Source organism: Carlito syrichta, unplaced genomic scaffold (genome assembly GCF_000164805.1).
Source record: "Carlito syrichta isolate Samal-C Ts95f unplaced genomic scaffold, Tarsius_syrichta-2.0.1 Scaffold306507, whole genome shotgun sequence".
Taxonomy (NCBI): domain Eukaryota; kingdom Metazoa; phylum Chordata; class Mammalia; order Primates; family Tarsiidae; genus Carlito; species Carlito syrichta.
Genome location: NW_007250603.1, coordinates 238,373 through 262,231, shown reverse-complemented (window position 1 = coordinate 262,231; position 23,859 = coordinate 238,373). Strand labels below are relative to the sequence as shown.

General features: G+C 41.5%; 1 protein-coding gene across 2 annotated transcripts in view; it reads right to left on the bottom strand.

Annotated features, from left to right (window-relative positions):
* Positions 1-1,386: 1,386 nt before the first annotated feature.
* The window catches only part of ZNF84 (zinc finger protein 84), a 28,244-nt gene continuing 5,771 nt past the window's right edge, over positions 1,387-23,859 (bottom strand). Inside the window, exons 3-6 of one of the 2 annotated variants that reach the window (XM_008063044.2) lie at positions 21,630-21,825; positions 12,097-12,223; positions 11,376-11,471; positions 1,387-3,876 (exon numbers count right to left, since the gene is read on the bottom strand). In XM_008063044.2, coding sequence (XP_008061235.1) covers positions 1,898-3,876; positions 11,376-11,471; positions 12,097-12,223; positions 21,630-21,644 — 2,217 coding nt within the window. In that variant the 5' untranslated portion in view covers positions 21,645-21,825 and the 3' untranslated portion in view covers positions 1,387-1,897. The remainder of the gene's footprint in view (positions 3,877-11,375; positions 11,472-12,096; positions 12,224-21,629; positions 21,826-23,859) is intronic. The other variant, XM_008063045.1, reaches the window with a different exon arrangement.

The following is a 23,859-nucleotide window of genomic DNA, read 5'->3' as shown; positions in this document are numbered from 1 at the left end:
CCAAGTTGCCCAGGCGGGTCTCGAACCCGCGGGCTCAGGCAATTCACTCACTTTGGCCTCCCAAAGCGCGGGATTACAGGCTGAGCCACCAAGCCCGGCCGCATTTTGACTTCAAATATTCAACTTATAATGAGCTTATTGAGATGTAACTCTATTGTAAGTAAAGGAGCATCTGTACTTACCCAGTAAACACAGAAAGTTGCTGGAAGGCAAAGTAAGCTTCCTCAAATGTGTCAAAAATATGTTTTAGTACAATATTCTTCATATTTCACATCTTCTGAACAGTAATTATTAAATAATTGGTTTCTTCATCTAACTTTGAATAAAGTATTTTATTAAACAACAAAAACATAATAGCAGCACAAAGTATCCAAACAACATTAAAATACAAGTGGTACTTGAATTATATAATACTTAAGAGAGAGAGATATATATATATATATACAGGATGTATGGAGGCATCTCCCTAAGTGAGAAAGATTGGTCCAGCACTATTTTCTGTCATTTTGTTGGAGTGCTGAGTAATATAGTTCACACACTTTTCTTTTGCTTCCTCACTATATCACTATTGCTATTATATGGTTCCTGCCGTTGCATACTTTTTTATATAAACTTTTATATAAAATGTTTTTCAGACTCTGAAGATTCAGAACACTCATATAATGTTGGTTTGGGTTGGGTCTGGGTTTCTGAAGACAAAGATCAACAATAGACCCCTTATATATATCAACAAACAATAACGAAAAAAGAAATGTGGTGCTATCACTTAAGCTACTTATTCAGCAGTAAGCCATGTTTTGTCATTTTCCATTTTTATAGTACTGTTGAAATAGAAAAACCAGGCTCCCATTTACATTAGATTATATGCAACGCCAAAATATAAAACATTATTTGACCCAGGAAAGTAAGCCAGAAATATCACTAAAAAATTTCCTAGATATTTCAATGACCAAGTTACTAACATGTTTTTAAAACTCCATACTTTTAGAGAAAATATCTGTCAACTACTTACAACTGGACGTTTTTGGTACATGTCTACAAAAAGTGCATGCCGTCCCTTTACAACTTTATTTCAAGGGCCAATGCCTTTAAATTGTCAGGTTTGGTGGCTTGGCCTATAATCCCAGCACTTTGGGAGGCCAAAGCAAGTGGATTGCCTGAGCCCATGGGTTCAAGACTAGCCCAGGCAACTTGGTGAGACCTCGTCTCCACAAGTGAAAAAAATTAGCGGGGCATAGTAGCACATGTCTGTAGTTCTGGCTACTTTGAAGACTGAGGTGGAAGGATCACCAGAGCCCAGCAGTAGAAGCTGAGGTGGTCATGAGTGTGCCACTGCACTCCACCCTGGGTAAAAGAGTGAGACTTCAACTCAAGAAAAAAATGGTTGGGTTTATCCATAATATAAATTATGAAAAATACAACATAGTTGGGTGACAGATTGTTCCATATTTAGTATTTAAGAGAATTTCATTCCTGACATTCTCGTATGAATAATCGTCATTTCTTGATAAACAATATTGCCTCATTTGCTGTATTCGAGCTTTCCCTCACTCCAATGAAAGTATGTCTAATAGCTTAAGAGATTTGCCTTCTTGAAGGCTTTGTTACTTGCACTATTCCTCTTTATTGTGAACTTTCTGCTGTATAAGGCTTTACTATGGTTTGAAAGGTTTTTGGAAATCCACTGCATACATACGTTCATAAATTGATATATAAGCATGCTTACCTGCTGCAAGCTTTCCCTACATAACATTTATAGAATTTCTACACTAAAGGAGTACTCTGACATAGTATTCTGATATAAAACAAGATGTGATTACTTGGAAAATCTACCGTAACTGCATTTTCTGAAGTACAATGAGGTATGGTCTCTATCAAAGACTTATTAATTGCATTCCTAGGCTTTCTTTACTGTATGCGTCCTCTGGTGGTTAATGAGCTGTGACTTCTGTGAAAAAGCTTTCCCACATTCACCGCACTGATAAGGCTTCTCTCCTGTATGAATTCTCTGGTGATTAACAAGCTGTGACTTTTGAGAGAAAGCCTTCCTACATTCATTGCACCCATAAGGTTTCTCACCGGTATGTGTCCTCTGATGTGGTATAAGGTGTGACTTTCGAGAGAAGGCTTTGCCACATTCGTTGCATTCAAAAGGTTTCTCTCCTGTATGTATCCTGTGATGATTAATGAGACTTGACTTCTCTCTGAAGGCTTTTCTACATTCATTGCATTCATAAGGTTTCTCTCCTGTATGAGTTCTTTGATGTCTAATTAGCTCTGACTTCTCAAAGAAAGCTTTCCGACAAAGACTGCATTCATAGGGTTTCTCTCCTGTGTGAATTCTCTGATGGGTATTTAGCTGTGATTTCTGGGAGAAGGCTTTCTCACAGTCCCGGCATTCATAAGGCTTTTCTCCTGTGTGAGTTCTCTGATGAGTTGCCAGACTTGACTTCTCACCAAAGGCTTTCCCACATTCGGTGCATTCATAGGGTTTCTCTCCGGTATGTGTCCTCTGATGGGAAATGAGATGTGACTTCTGACAAAATGCTTTCCCACATTCACTGCATACATAGGGCTTTTCTCCTGTGTGAATTCTCTGATGATTAGTGAGACTTAGTTTCTCACTGAAAGCTTTCCCACATTCACTGCACTCATAGGGTTTTTCTCCCGTATGAGTTCTCTGATGTCTGACAAGCTGAGATTTCCTACTGAAGGCTTTTCCACATTTACTGCATACAAAGGGCTTCTCTCCGGTGTGTGTCATCTGATGGGATATGAGATGTGACTTCTGAGAGAAGGCTTTCCCACACTGAATGCATCCATGAGGTTTCTCTCCTGTATGGGTTCTCTGATGATTAATGAGACTTGACCTCTCTCTAAACGCTTTCCCACATTCGCTGCATTCATAGGGCTTCTCTCCAGTATGAATTGTCTGATGTCTAATGAGTTCTGACTTCTCAAAGAAGGCTTTTCTACAATCACTACATCCATAGGGTTTTGTTCCTGTATGAGTCCTATGATGTGTAACGAGTTGTGACTTCCTGCTGAAGGCTTTTCCACAATCCCTGCATTCAAAAGGCTTCTCTCCTGTATGAATTCTCTGATGATTAATCAGATTCGACTTTTCACTAAAGGCCCTCCCACACTGAGTGCATCCATAGGGTTTTTCTCCTGTGTGTGTCCTCCAATGTGATATCAGGTGTGACTTCCGGGAGAAGGCTTTCCCACACTCACCACATTCATATGGTTTCTCTCCTGTATGTGTCCTCTGATGGGATGTGAGCTGTGATTTTTGGGAGAAGGCTTTCCCACACTGGCTACAATTATAAGGTTTCTCACCTGTATGAGTTCTGTGATGTGTAACAAATTGAGACTTTTGGGGAAAGGTTTTGCCACAATTACCACAGCCATAGGCTATTTCTCTTATATGTCTGCTCTGATGTTTAATGAGACTTGATTTCTTAGTGAAGCGTTTCCTACATTCACAGCATTCATAGAGTTTCTCCCCTAAACGAGTTTTGTGATATATGATAATTTGTGACTTTTTATAGGTATCTTTATATTTATCACATTCATAGAACTTTAACCAAGAATCAGCATCCTCAGGCTTGGAATGCAGAAACAACTTATCAAATATATTAAAGTCATCTGATTCTGTTTTTCCATAATCTGCTTTTGGGAGAAGCAAATCTAAATGATGCTTTAAAATCAATCCATCTAAGTCACCTTCATCATTTGATTTACTTAAAGAAACAGAGTTCATGCTCAGACTGAAATTTTTTCCAAATGCACCATATTCGTGTTCTCTTCCCATATTTTTAAGCTTATCTTGGTTATCCTGGGGCCATATCATGTCATCATCTACTTGCCAGACTTCTATAAAGGAAACAAAAAATTTATTTGATTGTACTTTCTGAATAAAACACTGGAAATTCTATGCGGAGTTGAGTGCTTTTTAGGGCTTAGTTTCCTAGTCTGTAGGAAGGCCAAGTCTAATGCCTAACTTGTAGGTATTGACGGGAAAAAATAAATAAATGCTGAAAACAGCAACCAGCAACTGACTAGAAATTAAGTAACCTTTTATTGATGAAAAATATGTTTAATATATAGGGAAAGAATGTGAAAAATACATGAAGAGCAATGAGGAACAAAGAAAGGAGGTTGAAAGAAGCGTTGACTCATGTTCTGAGGAGCTAATTTACTCAATACCTACCGGGTATATATTATGCTCTGGGCAGTGTGTGAGGGATTGAAAATATAAGAGGAAAATGAATAAGGCTCTGCCATTATAAAACATATATTTTAATGGAAAAGATAAAGAATAAACAGAAAATAACAAAATTATACACTGTAGTAAATACTATGAATAAAATAAACATATTTGAAAAAGCAATTGGCAAAAGTCATCTCAAGCTTGAAGAATGAGAAATATTTTGAGTATTTTCTTCCATTCTCACATCACCTTAACTTTAAACCTGCCATATACAACTACACATTACTACCAAGAAAGTCACTTCATGGAGCACATTTTTAGAACATATCATTTTACATCTTAACTACTAAGGCACAGACTTTGAAAATTCAAGTGTACTTTCACTGAAACTATCCCAAGATCCAAGTTTCCATCCTTAAAATATTCTGAGTTTGATAATCATTTGTTATATAGCTTTACTTCATTATTTTCACAACATAACCACATATGTTACCACTGTAAATGCTCCTCAAAAGGCCTATCTTAAGCAAGCAAACCAACAAACAAGCTTAGAAATTTTTTGTGAGGTCATACCTAGAAGTATGAAAGATAACAAATAACGTTAAAACCTTTTACAACATAAGTATCAATGGAAGGCAATACATTTGCAAGAAACTCAAAACCCATTGCGGACCTTAAAATAAATTTTGGAGGTAAAATCAACAAGATTTGCTCCTCAGTTTGATATGGAAAGGATAAAAGGAGACAAAGAATCAAGAATAATCCCTAGGTTTGGGCCATTTGATGAATTATGGTGTTAGTTACTGAGTTGGGAAGGACTGAGGGAGAAATAAATCTGGAGGTTACCATCAAGATTCTACTATTAACATATTAATTTTGAGACTTATATGAAGTTTGGGTAAATGGCATCAGGAAATGTGAGAGAATTGCCTGAGTCCATGGGTTCGAGACCAGCCTGGTCAATTTGGTGAGACCTCATCTCTATAATAAATCAAAAAATTAGCTGAGCATGGTGACACATGCTTGTAATTTCAGCAACTTGGAAGGCTGAGACAGAAGGATCACCTGAGCCCTGTGTCAAGGCTGTGGTAGCCGTGAGTGGGTCACTGCACTCCAGCCTGGGCAATAGAGTGAGACTCTAACTCTTAAAAAAAAAAAAAAAAAGGACTGCCTCACACTTGGTCATTTGTGATATATCCCAAATACCCTCACTCTTTCCATTACTTTCTCTCTTATAATCTGATTCATGACATCATTTCAAATATTGTTCTAACTGGTTTCCGTGCTTCCAATTACATTCCACTCAGTAGTCAGATTAACTTTCAAAATTGTAAATTGTGTTGGTAGCTGGAACTATAAGCACTTGCCACCATGCCCAGCTAATTTTATTGATTTATTGTAGAGACAAAGTCTTGCCAAGTTTCCCAGGCTGGTCTTGAACCCCTAGACTCAAGCAATCCTCTTGCCTCAGTCTCCCAAAGTGTGGGGATTACAGGCTTGAGCCACTGTGCCTGGCAAAAGCAATTAAGGTCAAAAGGATGGGATCCTGATCCAATGGATTAGGGTCTTTATAAAAGAAGACCCCATGGGCTGGGTGTGGTGGTTCAAGCCAAGACCCAAGTTACAACTTTGGGCACTGAATCTCTAATGGGCTTCCTGGGGCAGAAACATCAAATACATGTTACCACATTGTGTTACGGGGGATAGTAAACTCTGTGTGATCCTAATGGCAGGGAGGGAGCATAGGAAACCTGTACATGAACTTTGCCTGTGCTTTTTTCCTGTGATCTAGCAGTGTGCCCTTACAATGTCACTGTAACAAATCTAAGTGAGAAGAACAACTATATGCTAAGTCCCATGGGTCTTTCTAGTGACTCGGTGAACATGGGGGTGGTCTTGGGGATCCTGACACAGTCCTTGTTTGTACAAATTTGATAATTAACTTTGTACTGCCTTACAACAAAACAAATGCTCAAAGTTTAAACGCTGAATTTTCTACGCCTATAATTTCAGCACTTTGGGAGGCTGAGGAGAAAGGACTGCCTGAGCCCATGGGTTTGAGACCAGCCTGAGCAACATGTCAAGACCTCATCTCTATAATAAATAAAAAAATTAGCTGGGCATGGTGGTGCACACCTGCAGTTCCAGCTACTTGGATGGCTGAGGCTGAAGGACTGCCTGTGCCCAGCAGGATGAGGCTGCAGTGGCTGTGAGCATACCTCTGCACGCCAGCCTGGGTGACAGAGTGAGATTCTGACTCAAAAAACAAAAATAAAAACAAATGCTGAATTTTTGAAAATTAATGCAGTTAACTCATCATCTTATTTTTTTTTTTCTTTTCTGAGTTGGAGTCTCACTCGGTAGCCCAGACTGGAGTACAGTGGCCGCTCCCAGCCACCGCAGCCTCGCCTGCTGGGCACCAGCAATCCTTCCGCCTCAGCCTTCCCAGTAGCTGGAATTACAGGCATGCGCTACCACGCCCGGCTGATTTTTTGATTTATTGTAGAGATGAGGTCTCGCTGAACCTGCGGGCTCAGGCAATTCACCCACCTCAGCCTCCCAAAGGCGTGGGATTACAGGCCGAGCCATCAAACCCGGCTTATCTCATCATCTTAACTAAGTCCTATGCTTCTGAAACTTATTTTCCAGTCTCTTACATTTTTTTTTTTTGAGTCAGAGTCTCACTCTTGTCGCCCAGACTGGAGTGCAGTAGCACGTTCCCAGTCACTGCAGCCTTGACCTGCTGGGCTCTGGCGATCCTTCGCCTCAGTCTTCCAAGTAGCCGAAACTACAGGTGCGAGCTACTATGCCCAGCTAATTTTTGATTTATTGTAGAGATGAGGTTTCACCAAGTTGCCTGGTGGGTCTTGAACCCGTTGGCTCAGGCAATCCACTCATCTTGGTCTCCCAAAGTGCTGGGATCACATGCTGAGCCACCAAACCCGGCCGTCTCTTACTTTTAAATGCCTTTCAGTAATCATTAAAGTGATAATTCTCAATTAAAGGGGGGAGAACCCATAAAAATTAGAAAAGATTTCTCAAATTACAAATACCAGTCTTACCATACCAAATTTAAAAACAAGACATACACCACTCTATGGAATCAGTTTTGGTACTGGATCCATGATGTCTGTCATTGAAAAATAAACAAAAAAGTAATATGATGCACATCCTAGCTAAAAACACTTGTATTAAAACAATGCTTAAGCCGGGCTCTGTGGCTCAGCCTGTAATCCTGCACCTTTGGGAGGCTGAGATGAATGGATTGCCTGAGCCCGCGGGTTCGAGACCCACCTGGGCAACTTGGCGAGACCTCATCTCTACAATAAAACAAAAAATTAGCGGGGCGTGGTAGCACGCGCCTGTAGTTCCAGCTACTCAGAAGGCTGAAGCGGAATGATCACCGGAGCCCAGCAGGTCGGGGCTGTGGTGGCCGGGAGTGGCCACTGCACTCCAGTCCGGGCGACAGAGTGAGACTCCAACTCAAAAAAAACCCAAAAGACAATGCTTAGCCAGGCTCGGGGGCTCAGCCTGTAAATTCAGCTCTTTGGGAGGCCAAGGTGAGTGGATTGCCTGAGCCCAAAGGTTGGAGACCAACCTGGGCTACTTGGCAAGACCTCTTCTCTACAATAAATTTAAAAAAAAAGAATTAATGGGGCGTGGTAGCACACACCAATAGTTCTGGCTATTTGGAAGGCTGAGGCGGAAGGATCGCTGGAGCCCAGCAGGTCCTTGCTGGGGTAGCCGTGAGTATGCCACCACACTCCAGCCTGGGCAACAGACTCCAACTCAAAAGAAACCAAACAAACAACAAAAACATGCTTGTAGAAAGAAATCTATAGAGTGAATATGTTATGTTTTGTAGCTGAAATGTCTATTAAATTTTAAGCCCCTGCATCTATGTGTGCAAACAAAGCTCAGGGACCAACTAAAAATTATCATATATACTGTGATCAGGTCTGAGATCAAACTTCAGAAAAAGAGGAGAAAATTTTTCACTGGAGTAGCCAAGGAATATTTCATAAATATGAATGCAGTGAAAACTGCATCTGTACAGAAAGGATTGAGAACTTCCAGATAGCTAGCATAACATCATCAAAAGTTCAGATGCAGAGAGTAAACATACTGTTGTAAATATACTGTCAGAGAGTAAATATACTATCTTAGCCACATCCCTTAGCAATTTTTTTTTTTTGAGTTGAGAGTCTCACCCTTTTGCCCAGGCTGGAGTGCAGTGGCTCACACAATCCTTGACTGGCTGGGCTTGACTGGCTGGGCTCACACAATCCTTCTGCCTCAGCCTTCCAAGCAGCTGGAACTATAGGCATGTGTACCGTGCTCAGCTATTTTTTTTTTTTTCTTTCTGATTTACTGTAGAGATGAGATCTTGCCAAGTTGCCTAGGCTGGTCTCAAACCCCTGGGCTCAGGCAATCCTCTCGCCTCAGCTTCCCAAAGTGCTGGGATCACAGGCTTGAGCCACCACACCCAGTCTTAGCTAAATTTCAAGAACACCTGCAGCTGTGGTAGATAGTTCCTGACATGATGCCTACCGCAGAAACCCCTATTTCTCGGCCTGAGAACTTTCTTGGGCTGCAGAACAAGAAAATTCTGCCCCAGAGTAATATTCAACCATTGAGAGATGGGCGCTGGAAGATAAGTACATGGGCTTCCTGGTCTCTCAGAGCAGCACATCTGAGGTATGCTCTCAGATTGTCTCAGGGGGCTGTCAGCAGACTGAGACTGCATGTCCACAGCGGCTGTGGTCTGAGCATCAGGCCACCATTTAATGACATTGCTACCTCTGGCATTCCCCTTGTCTCACTCTTCCAGTCTCTCGTTACACTCATGAAGAACATATGCCCAATAAATTCTTGCACTCAGATAAGTAACTTAGGGTCTGCTTTTGAAGGAACCTAAAGTACGAGGGGGAACCCCCCCCAAATGGAAATTTATTATAAAAATGTATTTATTCCTGCATGTTTCAACTTCAATCAATGTCAAAGCACTCTCCATTCAAAGTATTACATCTATGAGGACACTTTATCCACTGCTCAAAACAGTTTTTGAACTTGTCAGTTTTTATGTCTTTTGGTGTTTCTGTCATTTTTTGTCTCGCCTCTTTCACATGGACTTTTTTCTCCAGTGAACAAAAAAAATAATCGTGATTTGCTCGGGGCAAGACTGGCGAATAGGGCGGGTTGGGCAAGGGGTCATGCCGTTTTGGGTCAGAAACACGCAACACTCAGTGCGATGCGTGCAAGTACATGGTGATGGCGGAAGAGCCAGTTACCTGTTTCCCACAGCTTGGTATGTTTCTTCTGCAAATCATGACTCAACCTTTTCAAAACTTTCCGATAAAAACTTTGGCTGATCGTTTGATCTGGAGGAACAAATTCCAAGTACACTACAAGGGGCCAACCCTTCAAGAGACAATTCCGGTTATTTATGGATCACCCCGCTTAAGTCAATACCACATAGCATATAATGAGTAGGTAGTTTTAACTGATCCAAGTAGCGTTGAATGCTTTAGGAAATCAAATATGGTGATACCATTTACGGTAACTCACAAAAAATCAGAATTTAGATCTATGTAGCAAGCTGAGAACTTAAGGAATGTGACATCATGGAATTTTTAAGCGGAAGTTGAGGAGGCTTTTATTTTCCAAAGAGTATGAAACTTAAACACGGGACAGCGCGATGACTAACGCCTATAATTCCAGCATTTTGGGAGGCCAAGGTGAAAGGACTGCCTGAGCCCACGGATTCAAGACCAGCCTGAGCAACTTGGTAAGACCTCATCTCTACAATAAATAAAAAAATTAGCTGGATATGGTGGCACGTACCTATAGTTCCAGATACTTGTAAGGCTGAGGCAGAAGGATCACCTGAGCCCAGCAAGTCGAGGCTGTGGTGGCCATGAGTATGCCACTGTACTCCAGCATGGGCAAAAGTGAGACTCCAATTCAAAAACAAAAAACCAAAAAAACTCCCCAAACTTAAAAACACGATGACAATAGAAAGAGTTTATTCTCATACTCCATGGTGTCTACGTTATAGAAAAAAGCAACAAAATAATTTAAAAGGGAAGATAAGGACAAACTGGGAGAAATGACCCATTTTCCGACATCAATGAGACCAAACTGGGGCTTTGCAGGGTGGTCATCTGAGCATCAGAGACACCCAAATTGAGGGAAAAATAAAAACGCTTGCATGTACAAAGCAGAGTATTGTACTATTTGACCACAGGGAATGAAGAGACTGAAGGCAGTCAGACATATCAGGGAACAGACTGCCAAACAAGAAGTCAAAGTTCCACATGTGAGACAGAGAACAATGCTTAGATGAGTAGGACATATTTCATTTTGAGCTACCAAGAAGCTACATAGAAATGTGACTTACCTGAGTAGCTAATATCAATTGTTCTGAATTACCAAACTTAAAGGTTTAGAAATTTTGAAAAGAACTCTCTAAAATACATTTCAAGGTTGAGCGTGGTGGCTCAAGCCTATAATCCCAGCTCTTTGGGAGGCCAAGGTGAGAGAACTGCCTGAGTTCAGGGATTTGAGACCAGCCTGGGAAATTTAGTGAGACCTCATCTCTAAAATAAGTCAAAAAATTAGCCAGGCATGGTGGTGCACACCTGTAGTTCCAGTTACTTGGAAGGCTGAAGCGGAAGGATTGTCTGAGCCTAGCAGGTCAAGGCTGCAGTGGCCGTGAGCATGCCACTGCACTCCACCTGGGGAACAGAGTGAGACACCAACTCAAAAAAATAAAAAAAATAAGCCGGGCTCAGTGGCTTAGCCTGTAATCCTGCACCTTTGGGAGGCTGAGGTGAGTGGATTGCCTGAGCCCGCGGGTTTGAGACCCGCCTGGGCAGCGAGATCTCATCTCTACAATTAATTAAAAAATCAGCCGGGCGTGGTAGCGCATGGCTGTAATTCCGGCTACTTGGAAGGCTGAGGTGGAAGGATCACCGGAGCCCAGCGGGTCGAGGCTGCGGTGGCCGGGAGTGGCACTACACTCCAGTCTGGGCGACAGAGTGAGACTCCAACTCAAAAAAATAAAATAAAATAAAATACTTTTCAAAGATGCCAACTCATCACTGATCAGCTGAGACTGAACTTTGACTTTCTACCATCTTCCTTATTCTCAATTACTCACCTAGAGAGGGTGAACTTGGCATTTCTGCATCTCTTATCCATGGCTCTTCTCCCTGCTCCAACTTGAAGATGACATCTGGTTTTATAACTTCGTACCCTGTTCAGGGGAAATCATAAAGGCCTTGGGCCCAAACACTTGGCTGTGGGGCCTCTGAAGAATGAGCAAGGTTTAGCACCATGATTGGCCTGATTAGCTGTACCTCAACAGAGCAAATAATTCTTACAGTAATGGTAATGTTCTTCTTGGTGGCTAATAGAGTCTTGCAATTCAAGTCCAGACCAACAAACACTTCAGAGGCTCTTATTTACTAGCCCTTAGTTCTTGGGAAAGGTACTTAACCTCTCTTTGCCTCAATTTTCTCATGAGGAAAAAGGGTAATAATTATACTTTCCCCATAGGATTGCTCTGATATTTACTGAGGCAATATATGTAAAACACTTGGTACAGTATGTGGCATACAGAAAGTTTTATACATTAGATGCCACCACTACTGCTTCCACTATTATTTCCTAAGTTTCACAGGCTTCACAACAAACTCAAGACTTCATTATTGGAAGGTGAGATCCAAATACTTTCTTAGTGTCATAGTCCAAGGAAATGTGATCTCCTAAGTTAGGTCCAAAATTATTAAAAATTTCAGAGGCCTACAGCTCTTAGTAACTAAAAAAGAAAAGGCAATGCGTTGGGCACAATCCAAGGTACTCAAGGAAGTTTTTCTTACCCAGTGACACTAGGCTGCTATAGTTCTCCAACATGACATCCTTGTATAAATTCTTCTGATAGGGATTCAGTAGCTGCCATTCCTTTTGGGTGAAGTCCACAGATAAGTCTTCAAATGAGAGTAACTCCTGTAAGAGCACAATTCTAGTAAATCTAAGCAGTTATCACCACAGGATATGGAAAAGATGGACTGGAGTGTGAGCATTTATTCCCATAACAAGTTATGCAAAATGCCCTATCCCTACATATATGCATATTTTGTGTGATAAAATGCCATTGTGCATATTTCCATTCTTCCATTTATACAACTATTAACCTAAAAATATGAGAGAGGTTCTCCAATGAAAAAGGTTTATTTAGGAATAGAGTATTGTAATGGGAATACACAAGCCATAGTAAACTATACGTGTATTCAGGAAGGTAAAGAAAAATGAAGAGGATTTTATGAAAGAAAAATGAGGAAGATTACATAATTATTTTGAAATAATTATCCTTGGCTTTAAAGATCAAGAAGAAAGGTAATGCGAATCCAAGGTTGGATAGATGTCCTTGTAGAAGTATTTTTTGTGTAAAGCTGTAATAATCTTTTTGCCAGGTTATGGTTTTACAGTCTTTTGTGATTGTTTTTGTTATCAGACATACAAGCATGGAAACTCTCTCTCTCTGTGAGTTTCCCTGGCTCTATTTGTTAGGGTTTTGTTTGTTTGTTTTTAAAACTAGTGATTTCATTTTGATTCTGACAACTTTCACATAACACAAGAAAACTGGAGTAGGTTACTTTAAACCCTATGAACAACCAACGAACTATTTACTGGACCTCACATTTGGCACTGGAAGAGGTAGTAGCAAAAGAAAGATAATAAAATAATACTCTCAAAAACAGCTTAGTATTTTGGAGAGCTGAAAACACATACATTTATAAATTAAATAAACTGGCCAGCTATGGTGGCTCAAGCCTGTAATCCCAGCACTTTGGGAGGCTGAGGTGAGGGGATTGCCTGAGGTCACAGGTTCGAGAACAGCCTGGGCAACTTGGCCAGTCCTCATCTCTACAATGAATAAAAAAATTGGCCAGGCATGGTAACATGTGCCTGTAGTTCCAGTTACTTGGAAGGCTGAGGCGGAAGGATCACCTCAGCCCAGCAGGTCGACACTGGGGTGGCTGTGAGCGTGCCACTGCACTCCAGCCTGGGCGACAAGAGACTGCAACTCAAAAACAAACAAACAAGCTGTTAAAATAGCTAAAACAGAAATGAAGGAATGGTCTAGAGTGGATAAAAAGCAGGGAAAGCATTAGTTTATTTGAATGTCAGTTTAGGCTCTATGGAAAATGTAAAGTTGACATGAATTTTAGAAAATTGACAAATTTTCTGCCAAAAAAAAAAGAGGGTACAAAGGCAGGTAACAGCAGGTTCGACACAACAAAAAAAACTGTGAGGGTTGAGGAGACATAAACACTTCAATAAGACAGGATGATAGGGAATGGGATAGTGATTCAATTACAGGCCACAATAAGTGAGGCAAAGTGTAAATAACTTGTTTAGACACCTTTGTGTTGCCAATAGTTAGCCATGAAAGATTTCACAGAAAGAGAAGTGACATAACCAAAATTAGGTTTTAGAAAGATGACTGGATTTTGGATCAAGATGAATTTCTGTTTCAAAGTCACCTAAGATAACAAGAAAACACAAGCACACATCTTTAAAAAAATTCAGCAGGCAAGCCAGATGTGGTAGGATGTGAAGATCTTTCGGGTGTGAGACTGGAAGGATCACCTAAGCCCAGCAGGTAGAGACTGCAGTGGCTGTGAGTGTGCCACCGCACTCCAGCCTGGGCAACAGAGTGAGACTCCGACTCAAAAAAAAAAAATTTTTTAACATGCCATCCGAAAAAAAAAGAAATTTAACCCTAAATAGCATATTATATCCTTTGAGAGGAGTCAGTGAATTTGAAGACAGAACAACAGAAACTATCTGTTTTGACCAATAAAAAGAACAAAACTTAAAAATGGGCAGAGTTCAAAGCTTAGGACATTGTCAGATTTTTTTTTTTTGAGTTGGAATCTCACTCTGTTACCCAGACTGGAGTACAGTGGCTGCTCCCAGCCACTGCAGCCTCCACCTGCTGGGCTCCAGTGATCCTTCCACCTCCGCCTTCCAAGTAACTGGAACTACAGGCACGCACTACCATGCCCGGCTGATTTTTTGATTTATTGTAGAGATGAGGTCTCGCCAAGTTCCCCAGGTGGGTCTTGAACCCCGCAGGCTCAGGCAATCATCCACTCACCTCGGCCTCTCAAAGTGCTGGGATTACAGGCTGAGTCACCAAGCCCGGCCTTTTTTTTTTTTAAATTAGCCAGGTGTGGTAGTGCATACCTGTAGTCTCAGCTTCTCAAGAAGTTGAGGTGGGAGGATCACTGGAGTCTTGAGGTCAAGGCTGCAGCGAGCCATGATCACATCACTACACTCCAACTTGGGTAACAGTGAGATTCTGTTTAAAAAAAAATTCCTAGTAGAAGATGTTGAAACAGAAGGGAAATAATACCAGAGGGCAACTTTAAAAAGATCAAGAACGGGGCCAGGAGCGGTGGCTCAAGCCTGTAATCCTAGCATTTTGGGAGACAGAGCTGAGAGGATTGTCTGAGCTCACAGGTTTGAGACCAGCCTGGGCAACCTGGTGAGACCTCGCCTCTACAACAAATCAAAATATTAGCCGGATGTAGCACATGCCTGTAGTTCCAGATACTTGGATGACTGAGAGAATTTAGTTAATGCCCCGTAAATCCACATTTTATATAAGATAAGGTGAATGTTTTAAGAGAAAAGGGGAATAAAGGAAGAGTCGGTTATTCAGATATCACTGGGTAGGTAGAGGAAATGAGTCTCTCTGTACCTGAGAAAATAAACTTATAATTGACATTACACAGATTTTAGTTTTAGGAGGTAGACTTAGATTTTAGACCTCATGTTACAATTGGCATATCCTTGTTTATGGGAGGCCAGCAAAGAATTTAATTATTAATGATCTGTGGGCAGTCTGTAGACACCTAAGGCCTTTTACCTTTCTACGGGTATTTGGCTGATGCATAATGTTAGTAACAGCTATTCATTTGGAAAGGGGGGGCCTGAGTGTTTTTAATTTTTCTTTGCAAACATTTTGTTGTTGGAGTTCAATTATGTAGGTACTGAATCACTGGCTGTGCAACTGAACTCAATCACTAGCCCTCTTCTCCCTAGAGACTGGGCTTCTATCAACTTGCTCAAAGCCCTAACCCTCTAGTCACATGGTTGATCTCTCCCACATGGCCATCCTCAGATCATCTAGGGGCCTGCCAGGAGTCATGTACACAGTGTACTAGGGCGGGGGGGTGGAATACACGGGACATACTCCTGTTACTGGAGAAATTCCAAAGGTTTAGATGCTGTATTCCAGGCACCCAGGGCAAAGACCAGAAAAATTCTTTTTATACAACATGTAGTCACTAGCTACATATGCTATTGAAATATTGTTTATAGTGGCTCAGCCTGTAATCCCGCACCTTTGGGAGGCTGAGGTGAGTGGATTGCCTGAGCCCGCGGGTTCGAGACCCACCTGGGCAGCGAGACCTCATCTCTACAATAAATCAAAAATCAGCCGGGTGTGGTAGCACGTGCTTGTAATTCCGGCTACTCGGAAGGCTGAGGCAGAAGGATCGCCAGAGCCCAGTGGGTCAAGGCTGCAGTGGCCGGGAGCGGCCACTGCACTCCAGTCTGGGCGGCGGAGTGAAACTCCAACTCAAAAAAAAAAAAGAAAAGAAATATTGTTTGTATTAAATAATATTTTAAAATCAGTATCCAGTCACCTTTGAGGTGTTCAATAAACATTTGTTGCTAGAACTACTGTGTTGTAAGGTGCTTGACATAGAACATATCAATCAGGACAAAAAATTCTGACTGTGCCATTTTAATGCTTAGGGGATAAGTAACAGAGTATCAGTATTTCACCATTAAGTATGATGTTAGCTGTTGATAATTTTCAGGTTACAATTATCAGATTAAGTTGCCTCCTATTCCTAATTTGTTGATAGTATGTATTTCATCATATGCCTTTTCTGTCTGTTAATGCAATCATGTGTTTTCTCCTTTACTGTGCTAATATGATTAATTATGCCGACTTGAATTATACTGACTTGAACTTACCTTGTATTACTGAAGAAAATTTCATTTTAGGCTACATTATGCTTTTTATACATGGCTTGATTCAGTTTGCTAGTATTTTACTAGAAACTGATTGTAAGAATTATTTGCCTATAAGGTGCTTTTTGTTGTGTTCTTCCTAGGTTTGGTATCAGGTATTTGCTGGCTTTATAAAATGAAATGCACTCTTTTTTTTCTTTTCAGTCAGAAACTCACTCTGTTGCCCAGGCTAGAGTGCAGTGGTACGCTCTTGGCCACCACAGCCTCGACCTGCTGGGTTCAGGTTTTCCTTCTGTTTCAGCCTTCCAAGTAGCTGGAACTACAGGTGTGTGCTACCACATCCAACTAATTTTCTGACTTATTGTAGAAATGAGATCTTGCCATGTTGCTCAGGCTGGTCTTGAACCTGTGGACTCAGATAATCCTCTTGCCTCGGCCTCCCAAAGTGCTGGGATTACAGGTGTGAGCCACCATGCCTGGCTCTTTCTATATTCACTAAAAGAGCTGTGTAAGGTTATTTTCTTTTTTGAGTCCAAGTCTCACTCAGTTGCCCAGGCAGGAGTGCATGCTCACGGTCACTGCAGCTTCAACCTGCTGGGCTCAGGTAATCCTTCTGCCTCAGTCTTCCATGTAACTGGAATCACAAGCATGCACTACCATGCCTGGCTACTTTTTTTGGTTTATTGTAGAGAGATGAGGTCTGGCCAAGTTACCCAGACTGGTCTCAAACCCTTGAGCATTTCATTCTGAGATTTCCTTCCTCAATATAATTAATCCAATTGATGCTGTTCTAATTGGGCCTCCTGTTCTTCCACAGAAAAGGCATACACATTTATTTAACATGTACAGGTGAGAGCCTTCAGAATGAACACCCAACCCCCCAGTAAGGCACAGAAGCTTGTGTACCATCTTGAGGTTACAGAAATAATGCAGGCTTAGAGTATGCCTAAAAACAGGTTAGGTTGAGGAGTCAGGTTTTTGTAGTAAGACAGTAGAAAGGAAGAAATTTAGCTTGCAAAGGGGGTCTTGTTAAGTAGGTAGCAGTTTTCTGAAAGAATAGATGGTAAATGTCTTTTCAGACCTTTAAAGGTGTTAGACTCTTAATGTCTCCTAGAGCTAGGAAAGGCATAGAAAAGGTCTGGTTACACTAATGGAGGTTCTCTACAGATACAAATCTTTCCCACAAAAAATAGCTTTGCAGGGCACCTCATTCTGCTGGCCTAGGGGCAGCCATTTCAAAATATGTCAAAAAATATTTTAGGGTAAAATATTTTGATTTCCTTCAGTTCCTACTGTGTTTCACATATTTAAAGATTTTGGTTAGAGGTTGTTAGATAGAGATAGATAAAGGAGTGGAAAGAGAAACTGGGATAGAGTAAATTTAAATGTATTATTCCGTATCTTCAGTAGTTCATCTCTTAGTCTTTTTTTTGAGTTGGAGTCTCACTGTTGCCCAGGCTGAAGTGCAGTGGCATGCTCATGGCTACCGCAGCCTCGACCTGCTGGGCTTAGGCAATCCTTCTGCCTCAGCCTTCTAAGTTGCTGGAACTACAGGTGCATGCCACCATGCCCAGCTAATGTTTTTTGGATTTACTGTAGAGATGAGGTCTTGCCAAGTTTCCCAGGCTGGCCTTGAACCCCTGGGCTCAGGCAATCTGCTTGCCTCTACTTCCCAGAGTGCTGGGATTACAGATGTGAGCCACTGTGCTCGGCTCATCTCTTAGTCTTGAGAATATATCAGTTCAGTTAAATGGCTGTGTCCCATTCTAATGCCATTCTGTATCCCATCTGGCATTGCAGATAGGCTAGTCCTCTATGTACAATGTAGGCAAACAGGTCTTTTATTAATAAGAGGCATTTCTATGAAGATAAGAAGAAAACAAAGGTTAACAGCTGAAGCAGTTTACAGACTAGTGTTTATAGAGCCACTGAAGCATCTTTAGATTGCAGTAGCCATTTGACAGATTTTTTTTTTTTGAGAAAGCAGGATTTATTGACAGGACAGTAAAGCTCCCACAGTGGAAGGAGACCTGAGGGGGTTGCCCCTGAAAGATTTTTTTAAATTTTATTTTTAAAAGCCAATAAATTAAAAGAGACAAGAGCCGGGCATGGTGTCTTACACTTGTAACCTCTGCACTTTGGGAGGCAGAGGTGAGAGGACTGCCTGAGCCCAGGAGATTGAGACCAGCCTGGGCAATATGGTGAGACCTCACCTCTACAATAAATAAAAAAAATTAGCCAACCGTGGTAGCACACACCTGTAGTCCTAGCTACTTGGAAGGTTGAGGCAGAAGGATCACCCGAGTTCAGGAGATCAAGGCTGCAGTAATCATGAGCATGCCACTTCACTCCAGCCTAGATGACAGTGAGATTCTGACTCAAAAAATAAATTACATTAAATAAAAGAGACAGATCAACCAACTGCAATACGTGAACCTTATTTGGATTCTGATTCAGTCAAACCACAACTTATCAGTTTTAAGAGAGAATTAGAAATTTGAACACTAACCAGATTTGAAGACATTAGGAAACTCTCTCAATTGCGGGAAGAGTTGCAATTACAATAAATCTCACAAACAAAATGTTAAATGAGACAAGTAAGCCACAAATGAGCATATAATACAAAAGACAAAACCAAACTGTAGTGTTTAAGGACACATAGATAGGAGTAAAACTATAAAGAAAAACAAAGAAATGGTTACTAAACAAGTCAGGATCCTGGTTACTTACATCAGGAGGAACAGGCTGTGACTGGGAAAGGGCACATGAAGAGCCTCACTTGGGCTGAGAATGTTTTATTTCTTGACCCAAGTGGTGGTTTTGTGCATACTCAGTTGATAATAGCTCATTAAATTGTACTTTTCTTTCTTTCTTTCTTTTTTTTTTTTTTGAGTTGGAGTCTCACTCTGTCACCCAGACTGGAGTGCAGTGGCTGTTCCCGGCCACTGCAGCCTTGACCTGCAGGCTCTGGCGATCCTTCCGCCTCAGCCTTCCAAGTAGCTGGAACTACAGGTGCGCGCTACCACGCTCGGCTAATTTTTTGATTTTTATTGTAGAGATGAGGTCTCACCAAGTTGCCCAGGTGGGTCTCAAACCCGTGGGCTCAGGCAATTCACTCACCTCAGCCTCCCAAAGAGCAGGATTACAGGCTGAGTCACCAAGCCCGGCTATTTTTTTTTTTTAATGAGTTGGAGTCTCACTCTGTTGCCCAGGCTAGAGTGCAGTGGCACGCCGACCTGCTGGGCTTAGGCGATCCTTCCACCCTCAGCCTTCCAAGTAGCTGGAACAATAGGCATGTGCTATCACACCTGGCTAATTTTTTGAATTTATTGTAGGGATGAGGTCTTGCCAAGTTGCCCAGGCTGTTCTCGAGCCTGTGGGCTCAGGCAATCCCCTCATCTCAGCCTCCCAAAGTGCTGGGATTACAGGCTTGAGCCACTGCGCCCAGATGTTTTATTTCTTATATATCCTTCTGCATGTGAATTAGGCTCCAAGTAAATAATTATAGTCACTAAGTCCTGCTTTGGCATTCTACCCTAGATCATACTTTGATAAATACTCTGAAAAATAGCCATAGCATCCATGCATTTATTATACTGTCTTCTCTGAGGGTATTACCTACTAGAACAGACCTCCTCCTTATCCACAAAGGATACATTCCAAGACCCCGAAGGATGCCTCACCTACCAATTGTACAAAACCTGTTTTTTCCTATACATACATACCTATGATAAAGTTTATAAATTAGGCACAGTAAGAGATCAACAACAATGATAAAATAGAACAATTATAACATATTGTAACAAAACTTAGCATGCAATATGGCCATAACTTTTCCAGTCTGAGGTATAAACACAGAACTAACATCTATTTCTTTTTCCTTCTTCACAATTTCATGGACAGAAGATTCCATCTTACAGTAGATCTTAGCAGCTTCAGCATATGATTTTTTTGCTTCCTTATATCAAGAGCTTTTACCTTTCCAATTAAAGGAAGCATGTTACGGTTTCTCTTTGGAATATCCAAATTATTAGCATCACTAATCTTGTGCTATGTGGCTATTATTAAGTAAAATAAGGGTTACTTAAATAGAAGCACTGCAATACCATGACAGCATTCAATCTGATGGCTACCCAGATGGCTCCCAACTAGCAGGCAAGAAGCTCATATAGCATTCATACATGCTGGACAAAGGGATGATACATGTTCTGGGTGGGATGGTGCTGGATTTCATCACACTGCTTAGAACAGCATGAAATTTAAAACTTATAAATTGTTTATTTCTGAAATTTCCCACTTAATAGTTGAACCACGGTTGACCTAAGATAACTGAAATTGCAGAAAGGAAAACTGCAGGTAAGGGGGACCTACCACATACCACTTATTCAAAGACCTAATGACCAAGAAATATTGATTTTCTTTGGGCAATCAGTTTGCTTTTTCCTTTGGACTATGGAACTTACACAAACATTCACATTTCTTTATTACAACTACCAATAATTTGAGAACCAGATTTGCAGCTCAAATGCAACAATTATGTAGGACACTATGGCTTTCAAATATTCAACCTTAAGAACTTTTTGGCCAGGCAGGGTAACTCATGCCTGTAATCCCACCATTTTGGAAGACCAAGGTGGGAGGATCACTTGAGCCCAGGAGTTTAAGACCAGCTTGGACAACATACTAAGACCGTCTTACAATAAATAACAAAATCAGCTAGGTGTAGTGGCTCGTACATACCATACCAGCTACTCGGGAGGCTAAAAAGGGAGAATCACTTAAGTGCAGGAGGCTGAGGCTGAAGTGAGCAAGGATCATGACACTGCACTAAACCCTGGGTGACAGAGTAAGACCCTCTCTTAAAAAAAGAGATTCTCACAGCCCTATAGTTAGTATATCAAGGCTCCAATTTTGCCCCAATACTGATCTTCTATTCTGAAACTATTTTCCCTTGATTTCTTTTCTTTTCTTTTCTTTTTTTGAATTAGAGTCCACTCTGTTGCCCAGGATAGAGTGCAGTGGCACACTCACGACCACCACAGCCTTGACCTACTAGGTCAGACAATCCTTCTGCCTAAGCCTTCCAAGTAGCTGGAACTACAGGCGCATGCTACCACACCCAGCTAATTTTTTGATTTACTGTACAGTCAAGGTCTCACCAAGTTGCCCAGACTGGTCTCGAATCCCAGGGCTCAGGCAATCCTCTCATCTTGGCCTCCCAAAGTCCTGGGATTACAGGATTAAGCCACTGCCCCTGGCCTCCCCTGATTTCTTAACCATTTATACTTTTCTTTTTCAATAGAAGACATACATTTCTTCGAATGCCCTGGGGAAAATGAGAAATAAACAATCAACTCACCTGTAACGTGGTCATTTTCTGTTGCCTGTGCAAAATGATTAGCAAGTCTGAGATCTGTTCTATTGTGTGACTCTTCTGATTCTGTAACAGAGCTCCGGAGTGAGGTCTTCTACACTGAGAACGAATTCCTGGTTCCGAGAACTCTTTTCTTATCTCGTGTGAGCAGGCTTATTTATGAGGAACCACGATCTGTGGACTTAGGGACAAATACACTTCAACTGATATATTCACATTGCACCTGAAATCTTTTTCTCTTACTAGAATTTGGAATTCATGATTATCTAAGGCCAAAGTGTTTGATATATAATTGAAACAGCTCTCAAACAAAGAAACAGGATATAGTAAAACAGAACATTGAAAGTCTATGTCTCTGGCAAACTAATTTTTTAAAAATCAGAAATAAAATAATTTTGAGATTCAGTCCATATTTACTGCAGACACTCAAATGAAAATCACTTTGGCACATGCTATGAAGAAAAAGACAGCTATTTTATTTATGTATTTATTTACTGAGTCAGAGTCTCACTTTGTCGCCCAGACTGGAGTACAGTGGCATGTTTCGGCCACCACAGCCTCGACCTGCTGGGCTCAGGTGATCCTTCCACCTCAGCCTTCCAAGCAGCTGGAACTTCAGGCATGTGCCACCACACCCGGTTAACTGATTTATTGTAGAGATGAGGTCTCACCATGTTGTTCAGGCTAGTCTCCAATCCTTGAGCTCAGACAATCCTCTCGCCTCCACCCCCCAAATTGCTGGGATTACAGGCTTGAGCCACCACACATGGCCAAGACAACTATTTCAGACAGATGTAATTTCTCAAAGTTTAAGTGACTTGTGTTAAAAGAGATTTGAGTTTCAACTTTTTTCCTCACCAGTTATGTGACTTTTGGCAAAAACAAACTAACTTTCTGAGCCTTAGTATCCTATTAAAATCTTCTATCTTGGACAGATGTGGTGGCTCATGTCTGTAATCCCAGCACTTTGGAAAGCAGAGGCAAGAGGACTGCCTGAACCCAAGGGTTCGAGACAAGCCTGGGCAATTTGGCAAGAACTCATCACTACAATAAATAAAAAATTAGTCTGGTGTGGTGGCAGGCGCCTATGGTGCCAATTACTTGGAAGGCTGAGGTGAAAGGATCGCCTGAGTTCAGCAGACTGAGGCCGCGGTGGCCATGAGCACGCTACTGCACTCCAGCCTGGGAGACAGAGTGAGACTCCGACTCAATAAAAATCAAAATTGTCTATATTATTCCTAATTTTTTCCCACCAATTCTATCAATTTATGAAGGAAGAGTATTAAAATCTCCCAATATAACTACAGATTCATCAGTTTCTCCTTATAATTCTGCTATTTGAATTATATGTTTAAGGCTATGTTGTTTTATGCACAGAGGTTATATATCGCTAAAGGATTTTTTTTTCCTTTTTTTTTTTTGAGTTGGAGTCTCACTCTGTCGCCCAGACTGGAGTGCAGTGGCCGCTCCTGGCCACCACAGCCTCGACCTGCTGGGCTCCGGCGATCCTTCCGCCTCAGCCTTCCAAGTAGCCGAAATTACAGGCATGTGCTACCACACCCGGCTGATTTTTTTATTTACTGTAGAGATGAGGTCTCGCTGCCCAGGCGGGTCTCGAACCCGTGGGCTCAGGCAATCCACTCACCTCAGCCTCCCAAAGGCGCGGGATTACAGGCTGAGCCACTGAGCCCGGCTGCTAAAGGATTTTTTTTAAGCATTATGTAATGACACTTCACATCCCAAATGATGGGTTTTGCCTTAAGATCTATTTGAAGGTGAGACTGGCAACATCAGCATTCTTTTGGTTAGTATTTGCCTGGTATATCATCCTCCATCCAACTATATTTAAAATTTTAGTATCATTATTTTTGTCCCATATGGATGCAGCTCAGAGCTCAAATCTGCTGGTTGAAAAGAAAAACCAGCTGGGCACGATAACTCATGTGTATAATCCCACCACCTTGGGAGGCTTAGATGAGAGGATTGCCTGAGCCCATGAGTTGGAGACCAGCCTGGGCAACTTGGCAAGACCTCATCTGTACAATAAATAAATAATCAGCCAGGCATAGTGGTGCATGCCTGTAGTTCCATCTATTTGGAAGCCTGAGGTGGAAGGATTGCCTGAGCCCAGCAGGTCGAGGCTGCGGTGGCCAGGAGTGTGAGCATGCCGCTACACTCCAGCCTGGGCAACAGAAGTAAGACTCCAACTCAAAAA